The following is a 24108-nucleotide window of genomic DNA, read 5'->3' on the forward strand; positions in this document are numbered from 1 at the left end:
CCTACCATCTTTTTCTCTGATTCCTGAGCAAAGGTGTCCCTGAATTTCAGCTCTGTGGCCTCTGTCCCCGATAAATCCAGCAAGGTCTTAGCTGCAGACTCCACGCTATGAAGATGACCATGCTCAACCCTCGCCTCTGGTTAGGACCTGAATCTTGAGTCCCAGCCCCACATTTCTCACTGCCTACCAGAAATCTCCACTGGGATGTTCTTCAGGGCCACCAACTGATCATGACCTTCAAATCCACTCTTCTTCTGTCACCACTTCCCACTGGCTGTACCCTCAGAACCTGGCACTCAACTGCCCTCCCATCACAGAGCTAGTGGTGCCCAAACCTGCCCCTCCCCCTAATTACCTCCCACTCCTTGCTTCCCAGCCGTTTTCACCCTCGTTCAAAGGCTCCAGACCTTCCAGGGGTCACCTGCAGCAGGTCACCGCACCCTCTCTAACCTGACTCACACGCCGTCAGGTTCTGCTCCCTGAAGCAAGGACAGGGGCTCCAACACACCAGTACACATGGAAACTCGTAGCTGGAGTGAAGGCCACCATCACCCACCAGCATCCCGGATACAACACCGACTCGGCCCCAGCGGATTTCCCTTCAACGAGCTGATGGCTGTAGTGGCTGAGACCCCAGAGCCACAGAGCAGTCGGAGACGCAGACTGGCTCACTCATCTGCCACGTCCCTTCTGAGGCAGGTACTGCCGCTACTACTATCTTAATTTTATTTTTTAATGTTTTTTATTTATTTTAGAGAGAGGGATAGAGAAGCATAATGAGAAAGAAACATCGATTGGCTGCCTCCTGCACACCCCCTACTGGGGATCAAGCCCTGGCCTGGCAGCTCCCTGACCTGAGCCCCTCCCTCGCCCCAGAAATGCAGCCCAAAGCTCAGCCCCTGATCCAAAGAACCCCCCCTTCCAAGATCCAGAAGGATAATGACTCTATGTTCAGGGTCCCCTTCTCCGCCGCTTTCTCCCTCCCAAGACTTAGCTACCAACACATCCATCTTCCCCACCATGTCCCTCTCCCTGTTTATCCTCCTCTCTCCCTCCCTTCCTCTAATACCCCAAAGGCAATGACAGCAGAGGCACTAACATTTTCAAAGATGATGGGACGGTCTCCTAAGGGAGGAGCCCCTTGTGTGCAAACTCACCACCAACAACACGAAATGGCTCCCAGGCCTGACAGAGAATACGTTAAGATCACTCAATTAGGGGGTGTCGATCAGAAGGGGCACTAGTCAGAAAAGGAGGGAAAGAAAAGGAGTTTGGGAAATGAATCACGGCCATGCAGGGTGCTGCCTAGGGAAGGGTCCCCCTGCAGGCAGGCCAGTCCCAGCGCCACCTGGGCCACCCGCCTGCCATGGAAACGGGGCATCATGCAGGAGGGACTTGATGCACTCTGCAATCCACTCGGGTGACGGTTCCCCCAGCTCCGGCTCCAGTGTCTCCATGCCGCCTGGATGAATCTGCCTCCCATGCCATGCTCCTGCTGGCACTTGTCCCTCTGGCTGTCACATCGCCCAAGGCCACTGAGAGCTCTGTTACTGTTCTAAGGGAAACAGCTGGCAGACTGGCTCCTGTGCAGCCTCTCTGGTGAGGGCAATCCGATGCTGGAGCTCGGGCCCCATCAACAGTGACAAGACAGCCTTGGGTCCGCCAGGACAAAGGCCAGAGGTGGGACTGTGGGCAACCTGCCAGGGGATGTCTGCTCTTGAGGGTCCACGAGAGTCCTGGACCTGGCCAGGGGCTACTTCCCCTAGAGCAGTGATGGCGAACCTTTTGAGCTCGGCGTGTCAGCATTTTGAAAAACCCTAACTTAACTCTGGTGCCATGTCACATATAGAAATTTTTTATATTTGCCACCATAGTAAAACAAAGATTTATATTTTTGATATTTATTTTATATATTTAAATGCCATTTAACAAAGAAAAATCAACCAAAAAAATGAGTTCGTGTGTCACCTCTGACACGCGTGTCTTAGGTTCGCCATCACTGCCCTAGAGACACTGGTCTACAGAAAGCCCAGAGGGATGGAGAATGCTGAGTGCGATAAGACCAAATCCCAGTTTGGTGGCAAACAGCATTTCGGAGCAGCCAGCCATGTGCCCAGCATCTGATGGTTAGAGGAGCCCAGTTAAAAAACGAAACAGCCACTGGAAACAAAACAGACTGCCTAGAGTGCATGCACCTCTCAGCACAGCAATACCTCACAGCCCTACCGAAAGGCGCCTCCAGGGGGAGCAGGGCAAGGTGAATGGGGACCTGGGTGGTGAGCTGCAAGCCACGAACAAACCCTAGAAGCTCCAGTGCTCCCTGCACAGTGGCAAGGACAACAGTCTGTCATCCAGCTCAGAAAGCCAGCAGCTTCCTGAGCAGTTGGCAGCCCCGTCAGTTTCTTAAACCTGGCCCTGGGAAGAGGTCAGGGTGGGGTTGGGGAACCACGGCCTCGGGGACCTGGTGGTGCTGTGGGGAAGTGCCAGGCACTGAGTCGGCTGCATGCACTCCCACTCCTCTGGGCCAGCTGGGCTCCTGCACGTATGTCCCCCCTCTCCCCGTGACCTGCCCTCACTACAGAAGACAATAACAAACCACACATAAGAGTGCTCAGCAGCAGGGACTGGGCCAGAACTGCTACCCACTCCACAGGCAGGTCTGAGCAGGCTACTCCCTGACCCTAAGCACTCTGCTGCCAAGGGTGCCAAGGCCTCCACAGCTGTGGGTTCTGTGACCTCCCTTCTCCTAAGAGGCTCAAATAATGGTAATCCTTTGTAGTCAAGTTGTACATGACCAAGTTCAGCAAATCACTGGCAAGAAGAAAAGCAGACTGGGGACTCCCTGGTGACCTGCCAGCCCATTTTGCCCAACCTCATTCAGGCGAGGGCATCTCAAAATACCCAGGTTCAGCAGGAAGTGAAGCCAAACCCACTGTCCCTCCGAACCTCAGCAGCCCTCCTGTTCTGAGCCTGGCCTCCTTGCCCCCACTCCCACCAGCAGAAGTGGCCCAGACACCCCTGTGGTTCTCGGAGCCGACACTCTACACTCGTAGTGGAGGGAAAGAGCAGGCAGGAAGCACCCACCTGCAGGGCTGAAGGAGCCCACTCCACTGACCGGAAAGAGGACATCGGTGTCGCCGTGCAGCACCTGCAGAGGAGCCCAGCTCTGCATCTGGGAGAGGCAGGTGTTCCCGTCCAGTGGCCTGTGATGAAAGAATACAGCTATATGAAAGGTCGAAGGGCCCCTGAGGGCTCAGGTCACCACAAGCATCCGCTGGGCCTCCCACAAGCTCCTTCTTGGGAACTAACCATGACAGGGCTGGGCATAGCAGGAGATGCAGACTGGGAGTCGGGAGCACGAAGTCTGGAGCCAGACCCCTTGCATTTGTTCTTTCAGCCACTTTTTACTGAGCACCTACTATATGCCAGGCAGTATGCAGCACATATATTCTGTGCTGGCCAAAGGACCAGCACACAGTGTTTATCCTGCCCTCATGGAGCTTACAGTCTATTGGGGGGCACAGACATGAATCAAGTATTCCCCCTAGAAGGTGTAGAACAACAGCTCATCCTCATGGAGCTGGTCAGAAGGTCATGGAAGGCTCCCTGGAAGAAGGGAGGTTTGAGGTGAGAGCTGAAGGAAGCACAAGAGTTACCTGAGTGAAGAGGAGGGACAAGAGGGATGGAGGGGGAGGGAATAGCATGTGCAAAGAGCTGAAGGAGGAAGCATGGTGTGTTCCAGGCTCTGAAATGATGGCAGCCACGTGACCTGGGCTGGCACTTTGCCTCGTTGGTTCTCAAACCCTCTCAAGTAAAGAGCAGAATCAGACCAGACCATGTCTGGGTCCCTTCCAAGAAAGGGGGTCACTCAAACATAAACCAGCTCACATTGTCTGTTATATTGTCACCACATCCACTGAGTACAGAACTAACCTGTAGGATCTTTGTAGTACCAGGCTGGCTCAATTCAACTTATTTGAGAAAGTACTGCCCACAGCACATTTACAGACTATAAACTCACTCTGTAACTCAGCTGTGAGGACCAGAGCAGATCATAATCACACCTACTTAACAGAGGGAGGAAGGGAGGAGTGTGGAGGGAGAGGGAAGGACAAAGAAAAGGGAGGGGAGGTGGGAGGAGGAAAGGAGGGAAGAAGGGAGAGAGGGAGAAAAACTCAAAAGATTCTGACTTGTACATGGTCATAAGCCTTAAGGACAGAACCAAGGCTTGTGGGGGCTCAAGCACAGGTCTTCCAAACCCACGTACAATGGGTCTCCTGGCTCCTGCCCACCACGCATGATGCATAGCGGTTTTCTTTCATTCCTTAGAGCAGGGATCAACAACACTTTCCTAGAAAGGACCAGATAGCAAAAGTTTAGGCCTTGTGGCCATACTTATTCTTCTTTGGGTTTTTGTTTGTTTAGCTTTGTTTGTTTGTTTAACAATCCCTTAAACATGTAACAACCAACCATTCTCAGCTGTGTAGAGGACCTGGCCAGCAGGTATAGCTAGCCACCCCTTCTTTTAGAGATCATCATGTAGAAATTCTGCTTTCAGCCCGCTCTAGCTTGTGGTCATACATTTGGCACCAAAGAAAAGTCTACAGAATTTTGCAAAATGTATCATTTAATCCTGCAGGTACACACACAATGAGGCTCTCAGATGGTGCTCTAGGGCACAAGAGAAGAAGGCTCCTTCTTCCATGAACGGGGCTGTGCCCCTAGAACCTGTACAGAACTGCCCTCCTGGAGCTCCAGTCCAGCAGCTGGTGACTGAGGGGCTCCCAGACACCCAGAGGCAGTCAGGGCACCCCTCAGAAGGCAGCAAAACCACCCGTCCTTTCCCCACCATTGCACTTGCTGCTGTTTCTGAGGGGAAATCTTGCCACTTCCCAGCAACACATGCAGGGTACAAGGGAAGCCAGACTCCAGCAGCTGAGGTTTGGGACCCAAGCAAAAGGGGCCAAGGGTCACACCTCAAAACTGAGTTACACCAAAGTGGTTCCTGAGGCAGAGACCAATTCAGAATATGGTGCCACCGCTGGCCCAGCAACATAAGAGCAGGTGTTGCTTTTTGTTAGACAAGTAAAACACATTGTAAAACCAAGAAAATGTTAAAAAGAGGAGGGGGAAATGACACCCAACACCACATTACCCAAACCACAGCTGATTTAGACACTATCTCCTTTTAGTGTGTCTTTTCTTTCTTGAACATAGCTTTCTTTACGAGGCCATACTGAAACTAAATGTAGGATTTTACATTCGCCTTTTTTCATTCAGCATAAACTCACAAGTTCATTTCAAACTACTTGGATACTCTCACACTTCGCATTTGAGAGGTTTGAGGTCCTAAACATTAAGATGTCGAGGTTCACGCGATGTTAACCGCTCCTCTGTGGTCACACGTGTCGGACGGCTCTGAGGTTCTGCTTCTCTAAGTACGGACTTTGCTATCTGAGGCAGCAGCCTGCTCCCGGAGACTGCCCTTGGGTAGATCCCTGGCAGTGGGGTTGCTAAGTCAAGTGAGGTCGACATTTCTAAGGCTGCTGACACTCTGTTTTCTAGAGGGCTGCCAACACTAACCAGCTATGGAGGAGGGTGCCTTACATCACTCATTCCGCAGTATGCGCCTACGGTGTGCCTGGAGCATACCAAGCCTGAGGACACACCAAGGGCATGCCACAGCCAGGACACTAACCAGGGCCCGCCGTTTCCCAGTTCTCACTTTAACTCTCTGCAAATATGACAGGCGAGCATAGTATCTGCTTTCACTTTGCCTTTGCTTAATTGCTAGTGAGGTGCAACATTTCCCCACATGTTTGAAATTCTTTCTGAATTATGTTTTCACCCTACTTTCCTAGTGGCATCATAGAACACATATGAAGTGACAGAAAAACTACTTTCTACAATCAAGGTATTATCCTCTTGAAAAAAAAAAAAAAGCAAAGCCAAAATCTTGAGGGACAAGATTTTCCTTAGTCATCAAATAAGTGGTTTAACTGCTAGCAGCAGAAGCATAGAACTCAGCCTTTGGCCAACAGAGCATCTTAAAGCCCTCAGAGCGTCGACCTTGCCAGAGGCTGTGACAGACCACAGTGTGCTTCCCCTGGCCTCACCTGGCCACTCCTCTCACAAACCCAGCTGTGTGGTTACACTGCTCAAGTTCTGGCACCTCAGGCACCGAGACCATACATATGAACATTTTCTTACAATCAGAAGGAAAGCATTAGCCCTAGCCCAGGCCTGCGTACTATAGGGTCCAGGTTTGATTCCAGCCAAGGGCACATGCCCGGGTTGTGGGCTCAATTCCCCAGCCAGTAAGGGGCGTGCAGGAGGCAGCCAATCAATGATTCTCTCTCATCATTTATGTTTCTATCTCTCTATTTCTCTCCCTTCCTCTCTGAAATCAATTTAAAAAAAATTTTTTTAAGGGAAAGCATTATTCATAGGCCAACTCATCAGTCCTGCTCCTTCCCCAAGATGCTCTGCGAATGCTCACTCAAGACCCCATTTACGCAGGAGAGGCTCCAGAATCTGCAGGAGGCTCGATGGCCCCAAAGGGCCAGCTCTGTGAAGGTCACCTGCACTGTCCTGTCTCACACATCACAATGCTGGCAGCTACCTTGGCTTGCAAGGCGGCCTCCCCTCCAGACTCCCTCAATGGCACTGGTCATTAGGAAGAGAAATGACTGAGTTTGAGGCCAATGAAAACCCATGAAGTGAATAAACTCAGTTGCTCTCACCTGCAGAGACACAGAACACAAGTGGCATTTCCTGGAAGGCCTAGATTAAGACTAAAGGCAAGTGTGAGGGTGAATTTTAAGTGTCAACTTGGCTATTACACAGTAGCCATATATGATCAAACGTTATTCTATGCTCCTGGGAAGGTATTTTTCAGATGAAATGAACCTTTAAATCGGCAGACATTGGGTACTAGTAAAGCAGACTACCCTCCATAATTTGGGTGGGCCTCATTGAATCAGTTAAAGGCCTTCATAGAAAAAGACTGAGAAGAAGTTCTGCCAGCAGACAGCCTTAGGACTTACACTGCAACTCTCCCTTGAGTCTCCAGCCTGCCAGCCCACCCTCCATTTTGTGAACTCGTCGAAGTTCCACCATCACATGAGCCAATCCCTTAAAATAAATCTCTCTAGACAGAGAGATACACACAGAGAGAGAGATACGCACACCCTCTTTGTCCTGTTTCTCTGATGAACCCTGACTAACACAGCCCATCACAAGACCTGGACTCCAGAACAAAACATTCACGGCCTGTCAGCAAAACAAGCTGCAGGGACACTACTCTAATGATTACTTCAGGAGGAGAAAAAGCCTCTGCATGAAAATGTTTATTTCACAATGGCTGATAAGAAAAAGCTACGACAGACAAAGCTGCCACTAGGAAGATGCCAATACTCAACAATGGGGGAACCTTTAACAAACATGACATATTGATCTAACCGTGGTCGGCAAACTACGGCTCACGAGCCACATGCGGCTCTTTGGCCCCTTGAGTGTAGCTCTTCCTAAGCCTTAGGAGTACCCTAATTAAGTTAATAACAATGTACCTACCTATATAGTTTAAGTTTAAAAAATTTGGCTCTCAAAAGAAATTTCAATCGTTGTACTGTTGATATTTGGCTCTGTTGACTAGTGAGTTTGCCGAGCACTGATCTAACTGAACTCAACCAATCAACATTCAGAATTATATGGAAAATATTCGACAGTACAGTGTAAGCTATGGAGTACAGCGTAACCTAACCTTAACCCAGCTTTGCCCATTGCTCTGACAGATCTCAACTCTCTACGAATCCCATTTTTCATCCATCCTGTGAGGGTGGTATCCACTAACCTACGGATTAGGAGATTATATACATAGCTTATAACATCTGACATGTCACACCGATGGTCAATCAGATGATACTAATACAGGTACCCACGTGAATGAGGACCAGGGTAACAATCAAAGACAAAAGTAGGCATAGTCTCATGAGAAAGAAAAAAGAAAAACTATTAAAGCATGAAAGTGGAAAGTTTAGGGCTAAGACATACTGTACCTTTCCGTCATACCATGGGGTCTCACTATCTCTGTTTCACTCTTGTGGGCTGGTTTTGAAGTCAGAGTGATCAGGATAGCACTGACCACTGTAACGCCTACGTGAAAACTAATTTATTTGGCATGATGAGTAAAACCAAGCTTGGGAATATTATTACAATAGTAGGGTGCAGACAGCCCACACGGAATAGCTCAGTACTTTGATGACAACCCTACTAAGAAGATACTGTTTTTCTCCCAGGTCTCTGATGAGCCCTGAGACTCTGGGAGGTGAAGTAACTGGTCCAACCTCATCCAACCTAAGCCAAGGAGCTAGGACACAAGGACCCAGGTTGTCTTGATTCCAAAAGCCACGCTCTTAACTGTACGTGTTTGCTTTATGCCTTCATGTGTCAAGCCCCTTCCACAGGCATGAGACTACAGCAACTCCAGTGTTAAAGCAGCAAGTGCAGGCAAATCACTGATGCTCACACCCCTGCAGATAGACACAGACGTCACCAGCCCACGGCTATTTTCTAGAATAACCCTGCCTTTCTCCTGAGCTCCCTATGCTAGAAGCAAGTTAAAGTTGGGAGGAAAAGCTAGAAAACAAAAATGAAAGCTGGATATGTAAAGCAAAAGTTTCAAGGCATGAAAAAAAAAAGTTTCAAGGCATGCATCTTGATACTAATTTTGTAATAGGTACCTTCAAACATACTCCCTTCCCCTCTCTTAGTTCTCGAGAAGCTAATAATGCTCCTTCCTCCTAAATCAAGATCTGAAAAACGAAAGATGCCCTAAACAAATATAAACCTTGCACCCTTCTTTCACCCAATTCTGCAGGAAGGGAAAGCAGTTAACGTACCACCCTTCGTTAAAACCTAGAGTGGAACTTACTTCTCAGGCGACTCTGAGTGGCCCGTGCGCTTCCTTCCCGACGTGTACACGTCATCCTCATTTTCATCCACATCTTCATCGTCGATGCTTTTCACATCAAGCTTCTGGTACCCAAACTCCCCATTCAAAGACAGAGAATCAATTTTCCATGAGTTGCTGCTCTGGCTTCCAATGGAATTAGGTCCAAAGGGGCTTTCAAAGGCCATGATATTGACAGAGGAGCGGTCAGAGTTCTCCTCCGAGCTCTCCCCGGTCCCAGGTATCTTTTTAAAAACATCACCAGAGGTCTGCTCATCTTCTTCATCATCAAATGAGATAATATTGGTCACCTTCTTTTTCTTCTTCCGTTCCTTTTTACATTTGGCATCTAGTAAAATATAAGATATGCTATGATAAAAGAAAAAGTAGGCAAGATAAAGGAGTGATCAAGCCATCTTGATCATCTAGATCATGAAAAATCCTCTACTACTCCACTGCTATTCAGACTTTCTTAAATCCTTGAAAAACATCTGTTAGAAGACTGAGCAAAATATATGTGTCTCCTCAGGCAAGGGAAACAAAAGAAAAAATAAACAAATGAGACTAAGCCAAAACTAAAAAGTGTTTGCACAGTGAAGGAAACAATCAACAAAATGAAAAGACAACCTACTGAATGGAGGAAGATATTCCCCAATGATATATCTGGTAAGGGGCTAATATCCAAAATATATAAGGAATTCATACAACTTAACATCAAAAACCAAATGATCAAATTAAAAAATGGACAGAGGACCTGAACAGAGATTTCTCCAAAGAGGACATACAGATGGCCAAGACATATGAAAAGATGCTCAACACCACTAACCATCAGGGGATTGCAAATTAAAACTATAATGAGATATCACCTCATACCTATTAGAATGGCTATGACCAATAAAACAACAAACAAAAAGTGCTGGCAAGTGGAGAAAAGGATTCCTCTTACACTGTTAGAGGGATAGTAAAAAGGTGCTGCAACTATAGAAAAGTTTGGAAATTCCTCAAAAATTTAAAAATATAACTACCATATCACCCAGCAATTCCACTTCTGGGTATTTATCTGAAGGAACCTAAAATACAAATTTGAAAAGATATATGCATCCCTATGTTCATTGCAGCATCATTCACAATAGCCAAGACATGGAAGCAACTTAAGTGTCCATTGACAGACAAATGGAAAAAGATGATGTGGTACATATATACATTGAAATTATTACTCAGCCATGAAAAATGAATGAAATATGACCATATGCAACAACATGAATGGACCTAGAGGATTTTATGCTAAGTGAAATAAATCAGATAGATAAAGACAAATACCGTATGGTTTCACTCATATGTGAAATCTAAGAAACGAATAATAAACAAACAAAACAGAAACGGGCTCACAGATACAGAGAAAAAATTGATAGTTGTCAGCCGTGAAAAAGGTGAGGAGATGTGTGAAAATGATGAAAGGGATTAAGAAGTGCAAAATGCTAGTTATAAAAATAGTCACAGGGATATAAAGTACACCACAAGGAAAACATTCAATAATATTGTAGTAACTATGTATGGTGGCAGATAGGTACTAGACTTACCTGGGGAGTGGGGGATCACTTTATGGTATAGAAATGTCTAAACACTATGTATACATATGACACTGGTATAATATTATATGTCAACTGTTATTGAAAAATAAATTTTAAAAAATAATTTTAAAAATATGCCACGGAGCAAATGTTAAAATTGTTCCTCTAAGCAGTTCTTCTAAGCACTTTGATCCAAAGGATATTATCATTATTGAAATGATTTTCACTGTTTCACTTTGGAAAATACTGGTGGGTGAAACCAAGAAAACCAGTTTGGGGCAGTCGTCAACTGTTGAATGACCACAAATTCCTCCCATCCCTGCAAAATATCCCTTCACAATGGGACTCTGCCACACCTTCCATTGCGGGTGTATCTATTTCTCCACCTTCTTGAATCTGGAATGGCTAGTGTTCTGCCTTTACCAATGGAATATGGCAGAAATAACGGTGTGTGAGTTCTACAGGGTCTTACACCCTCTTGAAATCCTGCCCTCAAACTACTATGGAAGAAAACTGATTTAGCTTATTGAAGGATGAGAGGCCCTGTATAAGAAAACTGAGATGCCCCAGCCAATAGTTAGCACCAACTCCAGGCACAGGGTGGGCATCTGGGATCTTCCAGCTCAGCTGCCAGCCAAATGCAGCTCCATGAGTGAGCCCAGGTGACACCAGCAGAAAAACCATCCCGCCAAGCCACACGCAGAATCATAAAAAAATAATAAATCATGGTTGTTTTAAGCCACTACATTTTTTAAACTGTTTGTTACAAAAGGCCAATGGAAACAGAAAATAAGACTGCCTTGGTGACCAGTACTTAGATGAGCCAGTTTACACATCTTAATCATCACCCTGAACCTATTCCCAAAACTCCATTCCATCTAAACCAATGTGTGACATGCTTCACCCGGGCATTACAACTCTTGAGACAATGTCAAAAGCAGGGAGTCCACAATGAATGGAAAAAACACTACTTTGGGTATACAAATTCCATTGTCTCTGTTACACAAAGCCCTCATAGTCCTGTTTCTATCTCATTCCCCTGGGGCCTCTCCTTGGGAAGGAGAGGGCAAACAGATAAAGCCAGTGTGTAGCAAAGACACCATAAGATTCTGAGTTTTCAAAATCATTAATAACCCCAAAGGGATGACCATCATTACTGCCTTGTTTAAGGCATTTGAGAATACCAAGACTAAGTACTAAACCCCAAATTTACAATTTTTCTTTATCAGAATTCTGGATGTCCCAGAAGGCTCAGGGCGGTTATAAACATGTCACAAAATTAATCTTAATTAATTAATTAATCCCTTTCCCTGGCCTCCACTTAAATGTCTTCCCCCGCCAAAAAAGGCAAGCCCAATAGTATGCACTCTCCATAGCACCCTATGCTTGGCTTCCATCCCATTTATCAGGATAATTAATTATATATATAATTTGTCATTAAATGTCTACCCACCCATCCCAAAGACTGACAGCTGAATGCCGGTAATCTGTCTTACTTGGCTCATAGCCTAGCACACAGAATGCATTAAATGAACAAATGAATGAATGGACAAAGGAATGAATAAATGAAGATCAACCTCATCTGGCTTCCCGTGGCCCTCACACCCTTGCTTTCAGTTTGTTCTGGCTGACCTTTTGCTCTTTTACCCTATCATCTTCCCATCTAGGTGAGGCTCTTTCTCAGTAAGCGTAAAAAAAATAAAAACAAATGTGAGCTGAGAATGCAAGTGCGTCAGATTCAGGCCCCTTGGCACTTTCAGGTGACGAGGTGTGTCCATCTGGGCCACGGCCTGTCATCCTTTGCCTGGCCCCTCTGCTCTACCTCACACGCTCTCCCTCACCTGCACTGACGTGCTTGGACATGACGGGCAGGGGGTCGGTCTCCTGCTCAGGTTTGATGAGGATGGAGACAGCAGAGGACGCCGTGATCTCCCGGAAAAGGCTGCTCACTCCTTGCGTGGACTCCTTCAGCAAGGAAGTCACATTCTGCGTTGACTCCTTTAAGAGGTCCGAGACAGTAGGAGCAAACTTGCTCTGCCCATTTAAATCCTTGTTGTCAATGTTGATCGCGAAGAGGATGGAGTTCAGACCTTCCGCACAAAAAGAAAAGCATGGAGTGTGTGTTGTTGGACAGTCACGCCTCTAACATGACAAACAAGCTGCAGACAGTACAGTACACAGGAGGGCACACACTGATCTTAGACGCTGATTGAAACCTCCCAAAACTGGGGTCAGTAGACAGCAGCTATCACAGCAGCTGAGTCACTCCAAATTCTCTTCCTCTCTGTCAGGAGGGAAGGTAAGCCATAGGTTCTGAGGTCAGACTGCCTGGATTGAATCCCAGCACTGCCATGTATGAGCTACGAGACCTTGGTCAAGCCATTTATAACCTCTCTGAGCTTTAGTTCCCTTATCTGTAAAATGGGGGCACAATATCTCTTTCACAGGTTAACTATAAAGACCATCACCTACCAAAAACACTCAGCTCAGTAAGCAACCACAAAAGGTGCACCAATGTCATTAGTAGCATTGCTTATGCAAAAATTTGCACTGGTATCCTATGACCCACAGGAAATCACGGTCAAACCCTGACTCTTCCTCATCAATGGCCTAGGCCCGTGGTCGGCAAACTGCGGTTCACAAGCCACATGCGGCTCTTTGGCCCCTTGAGTGTGGCTCTTCCTAAGCCTTAGGAGTACCCTACATAAGTTAATAACAACATACCTACCTATATAGTTTAAGTTTAAAAAATTTGGCTCTCAAATGAAATTTCAATCACTGTACTGTTGATATTTGGCTCTGTTGACTAATGAGTTTGCCGACCACTGGCCTAGGCTAACATAACTCTCAATATGTGGGCCTTGGTGCAAACTTTCAGGAAAGAAAAAGAAAAAGGAGGTAACAAAGGAATTAGAAGAAAGAAGCAAGTTGCCCACTTCTGTTAGGTGGTTTTACCCTTTGAGTTCAAGTCAATTGATAAACAATTTAATAATTCACAAATAAACATCATCCCAGGATTGCATGTTGACAAATGGTGCACATGACTATCACATCTGATTTTCTCACAGCCCCATATGGCGATGGCCGTGCCGTCCAGACCCCCACCTTGCAGAGGAGGAAAGTAACGGTAACAGCATCTGCCCCAGGTCTCCAGCTGGTAAGGGGTCGGACCAGGCTTCAAAGGCAGGTCTCCTGTCTCCAATCCCCAGGTCTTTATATTACACTTGCAAAGCCACAGCAAAAAACCCTCAACCCCATGCTCTCCCTGCCAGGGTATCAAATTCAATGCCATTTGAGGAAGGGCAGTGGCAAGTGCCTCAAGTTGCTGAGGAATAAGGAAAATCCCTCCTCTGCTTCACAGGACCCATCGCCCGCCTTGCCCGGGCTTACCAGCTGCCATGGTAGGAAGCATGCTAGACCTTTCTTCGTCCATCACAAAAGACCAGTCTTCATAAAAAGTGCTGCAAATTGAAAGAGAAAGGGGAAAGGCTCTAAATTGTGGCTCTCTGTGCCCATTAGCCAGACAGTTCCATTATCAGGCTTCCGGGAAAAGCCATGTCTGGTCATGGCAGAGTGAATACAGGAGTCTCTGCTGGGATGAAGCTTCTGGTTATAAACTAAGGACTGACTGCACAGACCCCTACGACTTCCTCATTGGTCCCCCGAGATCGTTAGAGTCCCCTGAGCTTGACAGCACTGAAATAGGCATGAAATGTAAATGTGGTGTTTATGAAGCAGCAGACGGGGACAAACAGAGGGGTGACTTCCACTCAAGCAAGGTCTCCAAAAGACAGACAGGAAGTCCAAGCGGGGCTAACACAAGAAGAGAGCATTTCAGAAAGAAACTATAAAGTCCACGGTCCATCAACCACAGCATTTGTATGTAATATCTGCTTGGGCTATAGACCCAAAAGCCCAAGTTAGGCTGGGAAGCTCAAAAGGCCCCACAAATCTAAGTGGGAGAAGGGACCAGAGAGGTCTATAGAGTCTGTCCAAGGTCATTCAGCAATAAATGCAGCTCAAAAGCAGGTCTCCCCCTTCCAGTTCCCAGCTCTTTATCCAGCCCCCTGCTAAGCAGTAACAAGCAAATACCCTCAAACCTCTGACTTCCCCGCCAGGTCAGAGAACTCTAAATGAGTGGAGTCAGTTAAATTTCACTAAAGCACAGTCCGTGGTGAGTGAGCTGTACTTCGGCAGGAGGCTGGACACAGGTGACTGAATACAACTAACAGAAAGAGAGAGGACACGCGTGCTCAGTACATGGACCGAGCAGAACGGCAGGGGAAGCACAAACCACGCGTCCAAACTGGCGCGGCAACAGTACCTCTGATTCCCCAAATTTTGATCCTTTAAAAATCTGAGTCCATTTTCATGTACGTAAATGAATTTGGTTTTCCCACATCAAAGTAGATTAAAGTGACTAGTGATTTAGGTAAATTCAACTATGATTCTTAACAGCTGGATTCACTTCAACTGCTCATTGTTAATTCAACTTTGATGTGGAGTATACAACTCTGAGCCACTTGCAAATGATGTGGTGGGAAGAGCTTGATTAGAATTCATTTTTAGGAACATGAGTATGTTCTCCTTAATTAATGCTAGTTAACGCTCAGGAGGTACACACAGACAGTCAACTCAGATCCCAGGCAGCACACAGATGCAGGCAGCACCAGGTGTCCTGGCCCCACCCCTCCCATTTCAGACCCACAGAGTCTGAGCATACAACTGGACAAAGCACCCCAGTCAGCATCAATGTGAGAACTTCAAAGGTATCTGTGAGAGCCCTAGCACACGATCCCAGAATGCCTAATAAATTACCAGAAGAGAGGTGACCCTAGGGGCCGAAGAAACAGAGGAGAGACTTGAGACATGGAACGTATCACGGTACTAATGAAATGCCAACTTATTGAGCTAAATGGAACGTCACTAATGAGGATGTGGGCACTGCTGATGCAGAAGTTACTCAAGGAATCAGGGCAGGATTGATCACTGTCCCTTTGTATCATCAGGTGACAAAAAACTACAAGTCTGGTCCACCATTCTCAGAGGGAAAACAACAGCCAAAGTCAGAGAGAGAGACTGGGAGAGAGAGAAACATCACAGACATCATGAGCACAGGAAAAATGACAGGAATATCAATGTTTTTGGAGAAAATGTGGCTGACTGTGCTACCATGGAGCATATTCAGTATCCTCTCCCCATCGCTGTGGCATAACCACATCTCCCCACCCTGCCGAGCTTGCCTGGCCAGTGCATGTGAGGAGGTGAAGCATCACTTTGGGCAGAAGCTTTACGAGCCAGTGCTTAGTGCAACCACATCTTTATAGAGATGGAGCCTCCATCAGCCTGGGTCCCTGCGATGAGAATCCCTGTTCACCCACAAGAGACATGAAGCAGAGGGAAGAAATAAACTCGGCTGTCTCAAGCCACTGTGGTCTTCATCATGTTTGTTACGGCAGCATAACCTGGCTAGTGCTACCTGACAGAGTGAACTTTATGATCAAGAAAAAAAGAAAATACAATAAAATGGGGGGGGGGGTGTTTTTTAATAACCAATGACTTCTCTTCCCAGCTTAAAACTTCCATATTTTTTTCAGTCAGTTTGGTATTGATTAACAAAAAAGAAAAACAGAAACAGTTGTAAAGACAAAATGTGAAACTGGACAGGAAACACCCAATATCTAAAGAGAAAGAAATTGCCCTAACCGGTTTGGCTCAGTGGATAGAGCATCAGCCTGTGGACTGAAAGGTCTCAAGTTAGATTCCGGTCAAGGGCATGTACCTTGGTTGCGGGCACATCCCTAGTGAGAGGTGTGCAGGAGGCAGCTGATCGATGTTTCTCTCTCCTCAATGTTTCAAACTCTCTATCCCTCTCCCTTCCTCTCTGTAAAAAATCAATAAAATATATTTTTAAAAAAATAAAGAGAAAGAAATTCTGAACTGGAAAAGAGCCCGAACTCAAATTCCATGAAGTGAGGGGCAGGCTGTAATCTGTGACCATAGATCACACTCCACACCCCAGCCTTATTAATAATGAGCATGTAAGTGCTTGCTCTATGCAGGTGCCGTGCTGAGCCCTTTACAGGCCTTCTCTCATGTAACAAATGGGACTGACTGTGAGCGGCGGGGGGGGGGGGGGACCCTAGGGTGTAAATCCAGGCTTTTGACTCCAGGTTCCGTGGTTTTAACCACTCGCCTACATGCCCTCCCAGAACCCCACCAGTGGGTACCTGAGCCTGCTGCGGTCGGCCAGGAGCATGTGCAGGTAGCGCTCCAGCGAGTGTTCGTTGAGGGCGCAACGCAGCCAGGCCCGGCCGCGGCCCACGTCCGAGGCGATGTGGCGCAGGGAGTAGAAGCGCTGCAGCTCGTGCTTGCTGAGGACCTCCTTCACGTAGAACCAGAACACGGGCTCTGGGGAGACAGCGGGACAGGCGCTGTGGCACTTGGCCTGGGATGTGCATCGCCTTTAGTAACGTTCCCTGAGCATCTTTGAAGATTGTAAAAGAACTACTTCCTTAGCACAGAAAAGGAAGATACCAAAGAGTATACAGAAAATAAAAACGACCTCAAGTCCACCATCCGGAGATGGCCACTGTTAACATCTTCAAGTATTTCCTTCCACTCTTTTTTCTGTACTTTTCTTTTTTTATATACAAAATCAACATCTGTGACAGGATGAATTATAACCCCCAAAGATAGTCATGTCTTAATCCCTGGAACCTGTGAGTGTTAGTTTATATGGCAAAAGGGACTTTGCGATAGCCACGGAATGCTGGAAGCCAGACGATTCTACCCTGGGGCCTCCAGAAGGAACCAGCCCGATGTCATCTTCACTTTAATCCAGTGAAATAGGCTTTGAACTAAGCCCTTTGTAAGTGTAAGAACATTAATTTGTGTTGTTTTCAGCCATGAGCTTTGTGGTAATTTGTTATAGTAAGTAACTAATATACCATCGTATTGTGTGTATTGTATATGGGTGCATATGTATACATGCACGTATATACAAATACACACACACACACACACACACACACACATAATTTTATACCCTCATTTGTTTTTTCTCGTCTTTATCATGAACATTTTCCTGTAACATTTAAAGATCTTTGGCAATATGATTTTTGATGGCTTCCCTGTTGTTTATTTCTCTACAGCGGGGAACATGTTATGTTACCAATTTTCCCTATATACTGCTTTGAACATCCTTGTACATAACTAGTTGTCCTCATTTCCAATTCCTTAGGAGAGAGTTCCATAGGTCTGAGAAAGGAACAGATGTAAGGCTTTAAGGGAAAGCTAAGAAAGTTTGTTTTTATCCATAAAATAGTAATTGTACCTCCTCACATCCCCCCTTTTTTTATCCACACCCACACAGATATTTTTCTAGTTGTAATTCTAGTGTATACCTAATTTTGTAATCAATTTTCTTTACTTCACATCAACACTTTTACCTGCTGCCAATAACAGTAACAGCAGCAACAGCCAATACTATTTATTAAGCATTAAGTCCACCAGCCATTGTAGTAAACATTTTATATCTGAACTCAGTCCTCATAACCACCAAGGTCATGTCCATGTCAAAGGCAAGGTCCAAGGCCTGGACAAGTGAAGGAACCCACACAGCAATTCACAGTAAGCAATACAGCAGAAGGGACTGAGAGCTGTCGAACGACAAACCACAAAATCACCCTGCCTTGCCAAGTGAGGAGGGCGTCTACATTCTTTAAAATGATCGTGTTCACAAATGCTCAATATACTAAGAGAGAAAATACTGAGTCTGCGACCAGACAAGGATTCTAATCCAGGAGCCTAACAGGTCCCGAGACCCCTCTGAGAATGTGGCAAGGTCTGTGAACCTTCCCTCCAGAAGGATGCGCATACACACATCACACACTGGGCGTTGGGTTAGTACGTTCGCTCTAATATTTCAGCTCAGCCAGGAGCCATGGACTGGGCGAGACTATGGCCTAGCAGGCAGAGACTGGAAGGACTCATCTCCAACAAACTTCCAGACTAGTGGACAGAACAACAGGTGAAAGATTGTTCAGTAGAATGACCCTGAGCAGGTCACTTAAACATGATAAGGTTTGGATTCCTCTCCCTTAACAAAAGGCCCAAAGTGCAGAACATCCGGGTTCCTGGGGTAACTGGAGAAAAGGGAGGTAAAGCACTGAGCACAATGCACAGACCATGATGACTAAACATCGTTTACTTAATAATTACCTTCTTATATGAGAGCATTTGTGTTGTTTCCTCTTTCCCTTTTTCTATTAACAGTATCTAAATGTGTATGTACAGGGAGTGTGCATACATACTTCTGGATGGATCATGCCAACCTCTGGGATCATTTACAATAAACGTCCCAAGAATGACTAGAAAAGCCACCAACAGGGGAGTTCGCTCAGGACCATCTTCTGTCTCGATGCCTAAATGCGACACTAATCCCTTTCCCAAACCCAAACTGCACGAGTGTGCTAACAGCCTTCTTTCCACTCAAAGCCTCTCTCAGAAACCACAGCAGGGGGAGTTTGGTGAGAGCAGTACTCTGAGTGGGCCCATCAGCACACCTGTTTTGAAACATACCAGACAACCATACGGATATCCATCACCTTTAGCATCAAGTGACTTACCCGCCATCTCTCTTGAAAACTGCAGTCACCTCCCTCTGACCTTGAATGCACATGAAACACTTCAAGGTGTGTTTTCACCTCTCAATTTCCCAAATTGCTTACCGCTACAGAAGGCTTCTAAAGCTTGCCAGAGCGATGCTGATGATAAGAATTATCTCAGCAGGGCTCCGCTTCCACTGCCAGAATTAATGTGATCTATTTAAAGTGCAGCTCACCTGCCACTTAACGCTCGCAGTGTCTGTAATTTAATTTGGAAATATGCACCCGATCTCTTGCTGCTTTGAAACAAGGGGCTAATTCTAAAAGTGGGTGAGAGCTTCTGGCTCTCTCAACTTCTGAAAGCCACCTGCCAACCAGAACAAAGAGCCAGGAAGGGATGACTGAGGCTAGCCACCTGGGGCCACTCGTTAACAGAGGATAACTAATAGCTCAGGGCCTTTGGCAAAGTTTCTAACAGGCCTCAGTTTTAATCAATGCCAAAAATTCAAGAATTCATGCTTTGGAGTCCAAAGAGGACCAAAACCTTGCCTCAGATTCTATGTAAGATTGTGTGACCTTGGGCAACTTATTTTGTTCTTCATCTTCCTCTTCTATAAAGTGAGCTTTGCTCTGAGGGAAAAGAATAAGAGAATAAAACATACATGAAAAGCACGTAGTGTCAAGGCAGACAAACAATATCCCTTTCTTCTGAAAGCAGCACCCCTCTTTCCTAAGGGACTGTGTTCTGTCTGAAGGTGCCTTCTGGCTACACACCTTCCCTTCCTTACCTAGGTGGGCAGGTAACACAGGCTGGGCAATGGCCTGGCCACAGCCGGCCCTAAGCCTTGACATGCCTCACTAGCCCACCCTCATCCGGACCTTGTTTGATATTTTGCACATGTGGATTTTTATTGTATTAATCTTGATTTTTTTAATATTGCAAGATAGGTATTCTTTATCTGGTTTGCTGTTAGCGAGGTAGCTAGTAAGAAAGGGAACAAATGGACTCAGACGTTAAACCTGATTCACTGGGAAGCCACAGCACTCCCAGGCCCCCAGGGAAGGCGGCACCCTCCACCAAGGGGACCTAATTCCAGAGCAGGCAGGAAGAATCTCCCTGGAACAACCCAGGGAGTTTGAGGGAGGAGTGGGAAAAATTCCTTTACTAGACACATGGGCAGTAGAAACCGATGACAAAGCAGAACTTTGAGGAAGGCGCAGTGGTAGCCAAAATGGTGACATAAAGGCATCTAGACTGGAAACTCTGAGAAAAGGACCAACCTGGATGGGGAGGACCCAGCATGAGCCCAAGAAGGACTGGGAAAGAGATTGGTTAGTCTGAAAGAAAGCCTGCTCTCTCCCAAGCCTGAGATCATTCTTGGTAGCATGTGTTCACCCATTCGTTGGCAGGCGTAGCAGCCGTGGGGCTCTGACAGCAGGCCTGAGCGCGGCAGGAGCCCTGGGTGATAACATTACAGTTTGGGTCCTGATCTTCCTGGTCAGCACTGATGCTCACCAGGCCCAGGACTTACTCCACAGTGAGACGAGCTAGGCCACCCGGCTGTGGATGAGACACCTGGCACCTGGGGAATAGTCCTTTGTTTTCACTCCAATCAATCTTACCTCTACATCTCATTCTCCTACTCGTGGGTCCCTCAAATGCTTTTTTCGTGGCGTGGAAGAACCCTATTTCCACTGACAACACTCACGTAAAAGTTGTGGCTAAAGTGAGTGCCTGACTGGCTTCATCCCAGTCCCAATGAAACCGGACACCCAAGGGGTCTGGGCTGCCTGTCACTACTTAAGCCAATTAAGCAGAGACAAGGCTGATTCATATATGACCATTTATTCCAATAATGCCGGCGGTATGGGAGAGAGCAGGTCATCCACAAAAATTTGCTCTGCAGGCTCCCCCCCTCACCTCCCCCCCCATAAACCAGCTGCTTATATCAGGTAGGACAAAGCTTACAATGGGGAAGCAGGGATTACAGGCATGATGAAGTAGGCTATGCAGACTGTGTTGGGACTCAATTGTGTGGGCAACAAGGTTGTTCATCTTTCCATGATAACAGGCAGTTCTTGAATGAGAATGGACAGCATTCCAAGGTTATCTCCCAGGTCCAAGGTTGACTCCCGGGTCCCAAGGGCATACAGTCCCCAGCCAGATTAGAATGTCCTTTCTTTAACCAGAACAAAGCAATCACAGTTAAAGCATGATTAATATTTCCCATAACCACAGCTAGTCCCCTATATTCTATTTTTGCCCCTAAAATCAGCCCTGGACACAGCATCTGCCCCACAACCAAGGGTCCTCCCTACAACTTCTACCTGAACCAGAAGTGAGGCCTTATCTCCTTCCAAAACCGAAGTCAGCAAACAATGACCCAAAGGCCAAATTCAGCCCACCACCTATTTATGTAAGTAAAGTTTTACTGGAAAACAGCCACCCATTTGTTAATATATTATCTGTGGCTGCTTTCCTGCTACAACGGCAGAGCTAAGGACTGTGAGAGACCTACGGTCTGAAATACTATCTCATCCCTTAAGGAAGAAGTCTGCCAACCACTCTTCTAGAAGTAGGAGCTCTGATAATCTTGTAAACCTGGAGCTACCTGGGACCATTTTCCCCCTATCAGGTAGAGCAAGCCCACCTAGGAAAGATGCCAACCCATAGAACAGTGGGCTCAGAGAGACAGAGAGAAAGATGTGGGGATGCTGAGCCCTAACCAGCTCAAGCCCTAAATTTCTCAGTTACTTGAATTAATAAGTGCCCTTTTTTTCTTTGTCTATGCGGCTTGCTGTCACTCATAACCAGAATAAGTCTAATGCAGTGAGAGAGGGTATGTTCTTCAATCATCTAACAATCATTTATGGAGACTGACAACAGGCCAGGCACTGAGCAATGCCTGTGTGCGCTGAAGGGGCAAATGCGTTGCTCAAAAATAAACAACAACGGCAAAAATAATTGCTCAACAAGAAAAGAAAAAAACAACTACAAGGTTGTAAACAAATAAAGGCTTTTTGTCTCACATACCTAGCCTAGAAGTAGACAGCAGGTTCAAAGGCTCTGTCACAGGCAGAAGCTCCAAACTCTTGACATTCACCTCACTGTCTCAGAGGACTGTCACCACAATCAGAGCCAGAAGAAAGAGGACAAGACAAGCCTTTTTGTTGTGGACCAATGTTTGAGAGAGTAAGACCACCTACTCCAATTAGGTCTAAAACAGCAAGTGAGGATTTATTGAAACTGGCCAGTGACTGCCTCGGACTTCTCCACGCAGGGAGCAAGCCCAAACAGCAGCAGCCTTGGGGTCAAGCAAGCTTTTATTTGCACAAACCACAAATATCCATCCTAACTGTTACAATGCTCTACAAGCCACAAACATACTTTTACAATACTCTATTCAGGGTTCTCACGCACAGGTGTGCTGACCAGGGACTTCCAGGGCCATGCATGGCCACCCATCCTTAGCCATATCCTTGGTCTTGTCAAGTCTCAGAACTCGGAACAGGTCACCTCAACCTTTGCTAAGTCTAAAATTTTCCCACTGCTACTTTAAGTTTGCTTTAAGCCTAGTGCACTACATTTTTGAGGATCCACCAAACTATTTTCCACAGAGTCTGCACCATTTTACATTGATACTTTTTTGTCTGTGTGAAGATAAAACTGCCTTTAATTCTCTGCAACTGAAATTAAGTGTTATTAATTCCCTTTCAGTTAGTTCTTAAACTTAGATAAAACTTAAATTTGCCAATTATAGGTAACTTGCCCACTTCAGGCTTTTTAATTGTGGTAAAATTCACTTAACATAAAATTCACCATCGTAATCATTTTAAAGTACGTAATTCAAAACTTGATACATTTTTAAAGAATGAATAAAGGCACACCAATGTGAGAGACTTCAGTAGATTTAAATTTTAAAATTAACATCCCTACTGACTCTATAGAACAAAGGCCAATTATCTTGGTAGGAGTAGATGGAGATCACAAAAATAAGCAAGGAAAAAAGGATGAGTTGCCACTGAAGGCCCCATATGTCACCTGGCTCCTCCACTACCTCCCTGTTTTCACTTCGTTCCACTCGCCCTGATATAGCCTCACTGGTCTGGTGGTTCATCCATTATATCTACCCAGCCAAATAGGAGATGATGAGGCCACCTAAAGATCAGCAATGTAGAAAGCCAACCCATCCCTAAAGAGCCAGAGGAACAAAAGAAAGAGGTAGTGTTACCAGGTAGGACTGCCAGGCAACAGCTGGACTATGGCAGAGGCACCTGGGAGGGGAGCACCTAAACAGCAGGCCACGTGGGACCTCCACAGACCATGGAGGAAGCACAGACACTGCTGGAGATGCCACCTAAGGGGGAGGTGAGAGGAAGAAATAGTCTAGCTTCCTTCTTCCTCCCACCTTCTAAATTTATTACCACCTCCCACCGGCCAAACCAAAATGGAAGACAATGGGAAGAGAGCCTGGGAAATAGAGCCTGCAAAGGAAGGACAGAGAATAAATAAATTTGAGAGCACCAGCAACTGACTGGTACATGCTTCTGAACTGGTGAACCACCTGGAATTCCTTCTCCTAATAACAGTATGGCTAATTCCCTCATTTTTCTTAGGTCTCTATTCAAATGTCCCCAGAAAGAGGCTGTCTGGCCACTCTGCACAGAAGGGCAAAACCTCCTCCCGTGGCAGACTGCTAGCTGGTCATCCAAATCCACCCTCCCTTCTTCCTGAACCACCAGACAGACTATATTCCCGGCCTGCTCTATCAGTTTCCCCTCCCCCCAGGTGCCCGTCACAGGCCTGGTTCACTCACTTCTGCCATCTGTCCGGTCCTGTGAGCATCTGAGGCCTGAGTCCCAAACTCTAATACCTCAGGATAGCCCACTTGGCATTCACCCACATTATACGAGAATCTTCAGCAGTTCCTTCATTAAAAAGTAGGGATCTCCTCTAGCACCAAAGAAGCAGGACTTT

The 24108-nt window shown here is 46.3% G+C and overlaps 1 protein-coding gene across 11 annotated transcripts in view; it reads right to left on the reverse strand.

Annotated features, from left to right (window-relative positions):
- Positions 1–24108, reverse strand: part of SNX29 (sorting nexin 29) — a 453538-nt gene that overhangs the window by 375750 nt on the left and 53680 nt on the right. For 9 of the 11 annotated variants that reach the window (XR_004967387.1, XM_036308068.1, XM_036308069.1 and 6 more), the window contains 5 exons: positions 16752–16932; positions 13912–13982; positions 12363–12611; positions 8933–9299; positions 3085–3203 (listed from right to left, as the gene is read on the reverse strand). Coding sequence is in view for 10 of the 11 variants with exons in the window: in XM_036308068.1 (XP_036163961.1) it covers positions 3085–3203; positions 8933–9299; positions 12363–12611; positions 13912–13982; positions 16752–16932 (987 nt within the window). In the remaining variant the exon portion in view is untranslated. The remainder of the gene's footprint in view (positions 1–3084; positions 3204–8932; positions 9300–12362; positions 12612–13911; positions 13983–16751; positions 16933–24108) is intronic. The other 2 variants (XM_036308070.1, XM_036308073.1) reach the window with 2 other exon arrangements.

The sequence above is a fragment of the Myotis myotis genome, unplaced genomic scaffold, assembly GCF_014108235.1.
Source record: "Myotis myotis isolate mMyoMyo1 unplaced genomic scaffold, mMyoMyo1.p scaffold_m19_p_5, whole genome shotgun sequence".
Taxonomy (NCBI): Eukaryota; Metazoa; Chordata; class Mammalia; order Chiroptera; family Vespertilionidae; genus Myotis; species Myotis myotis.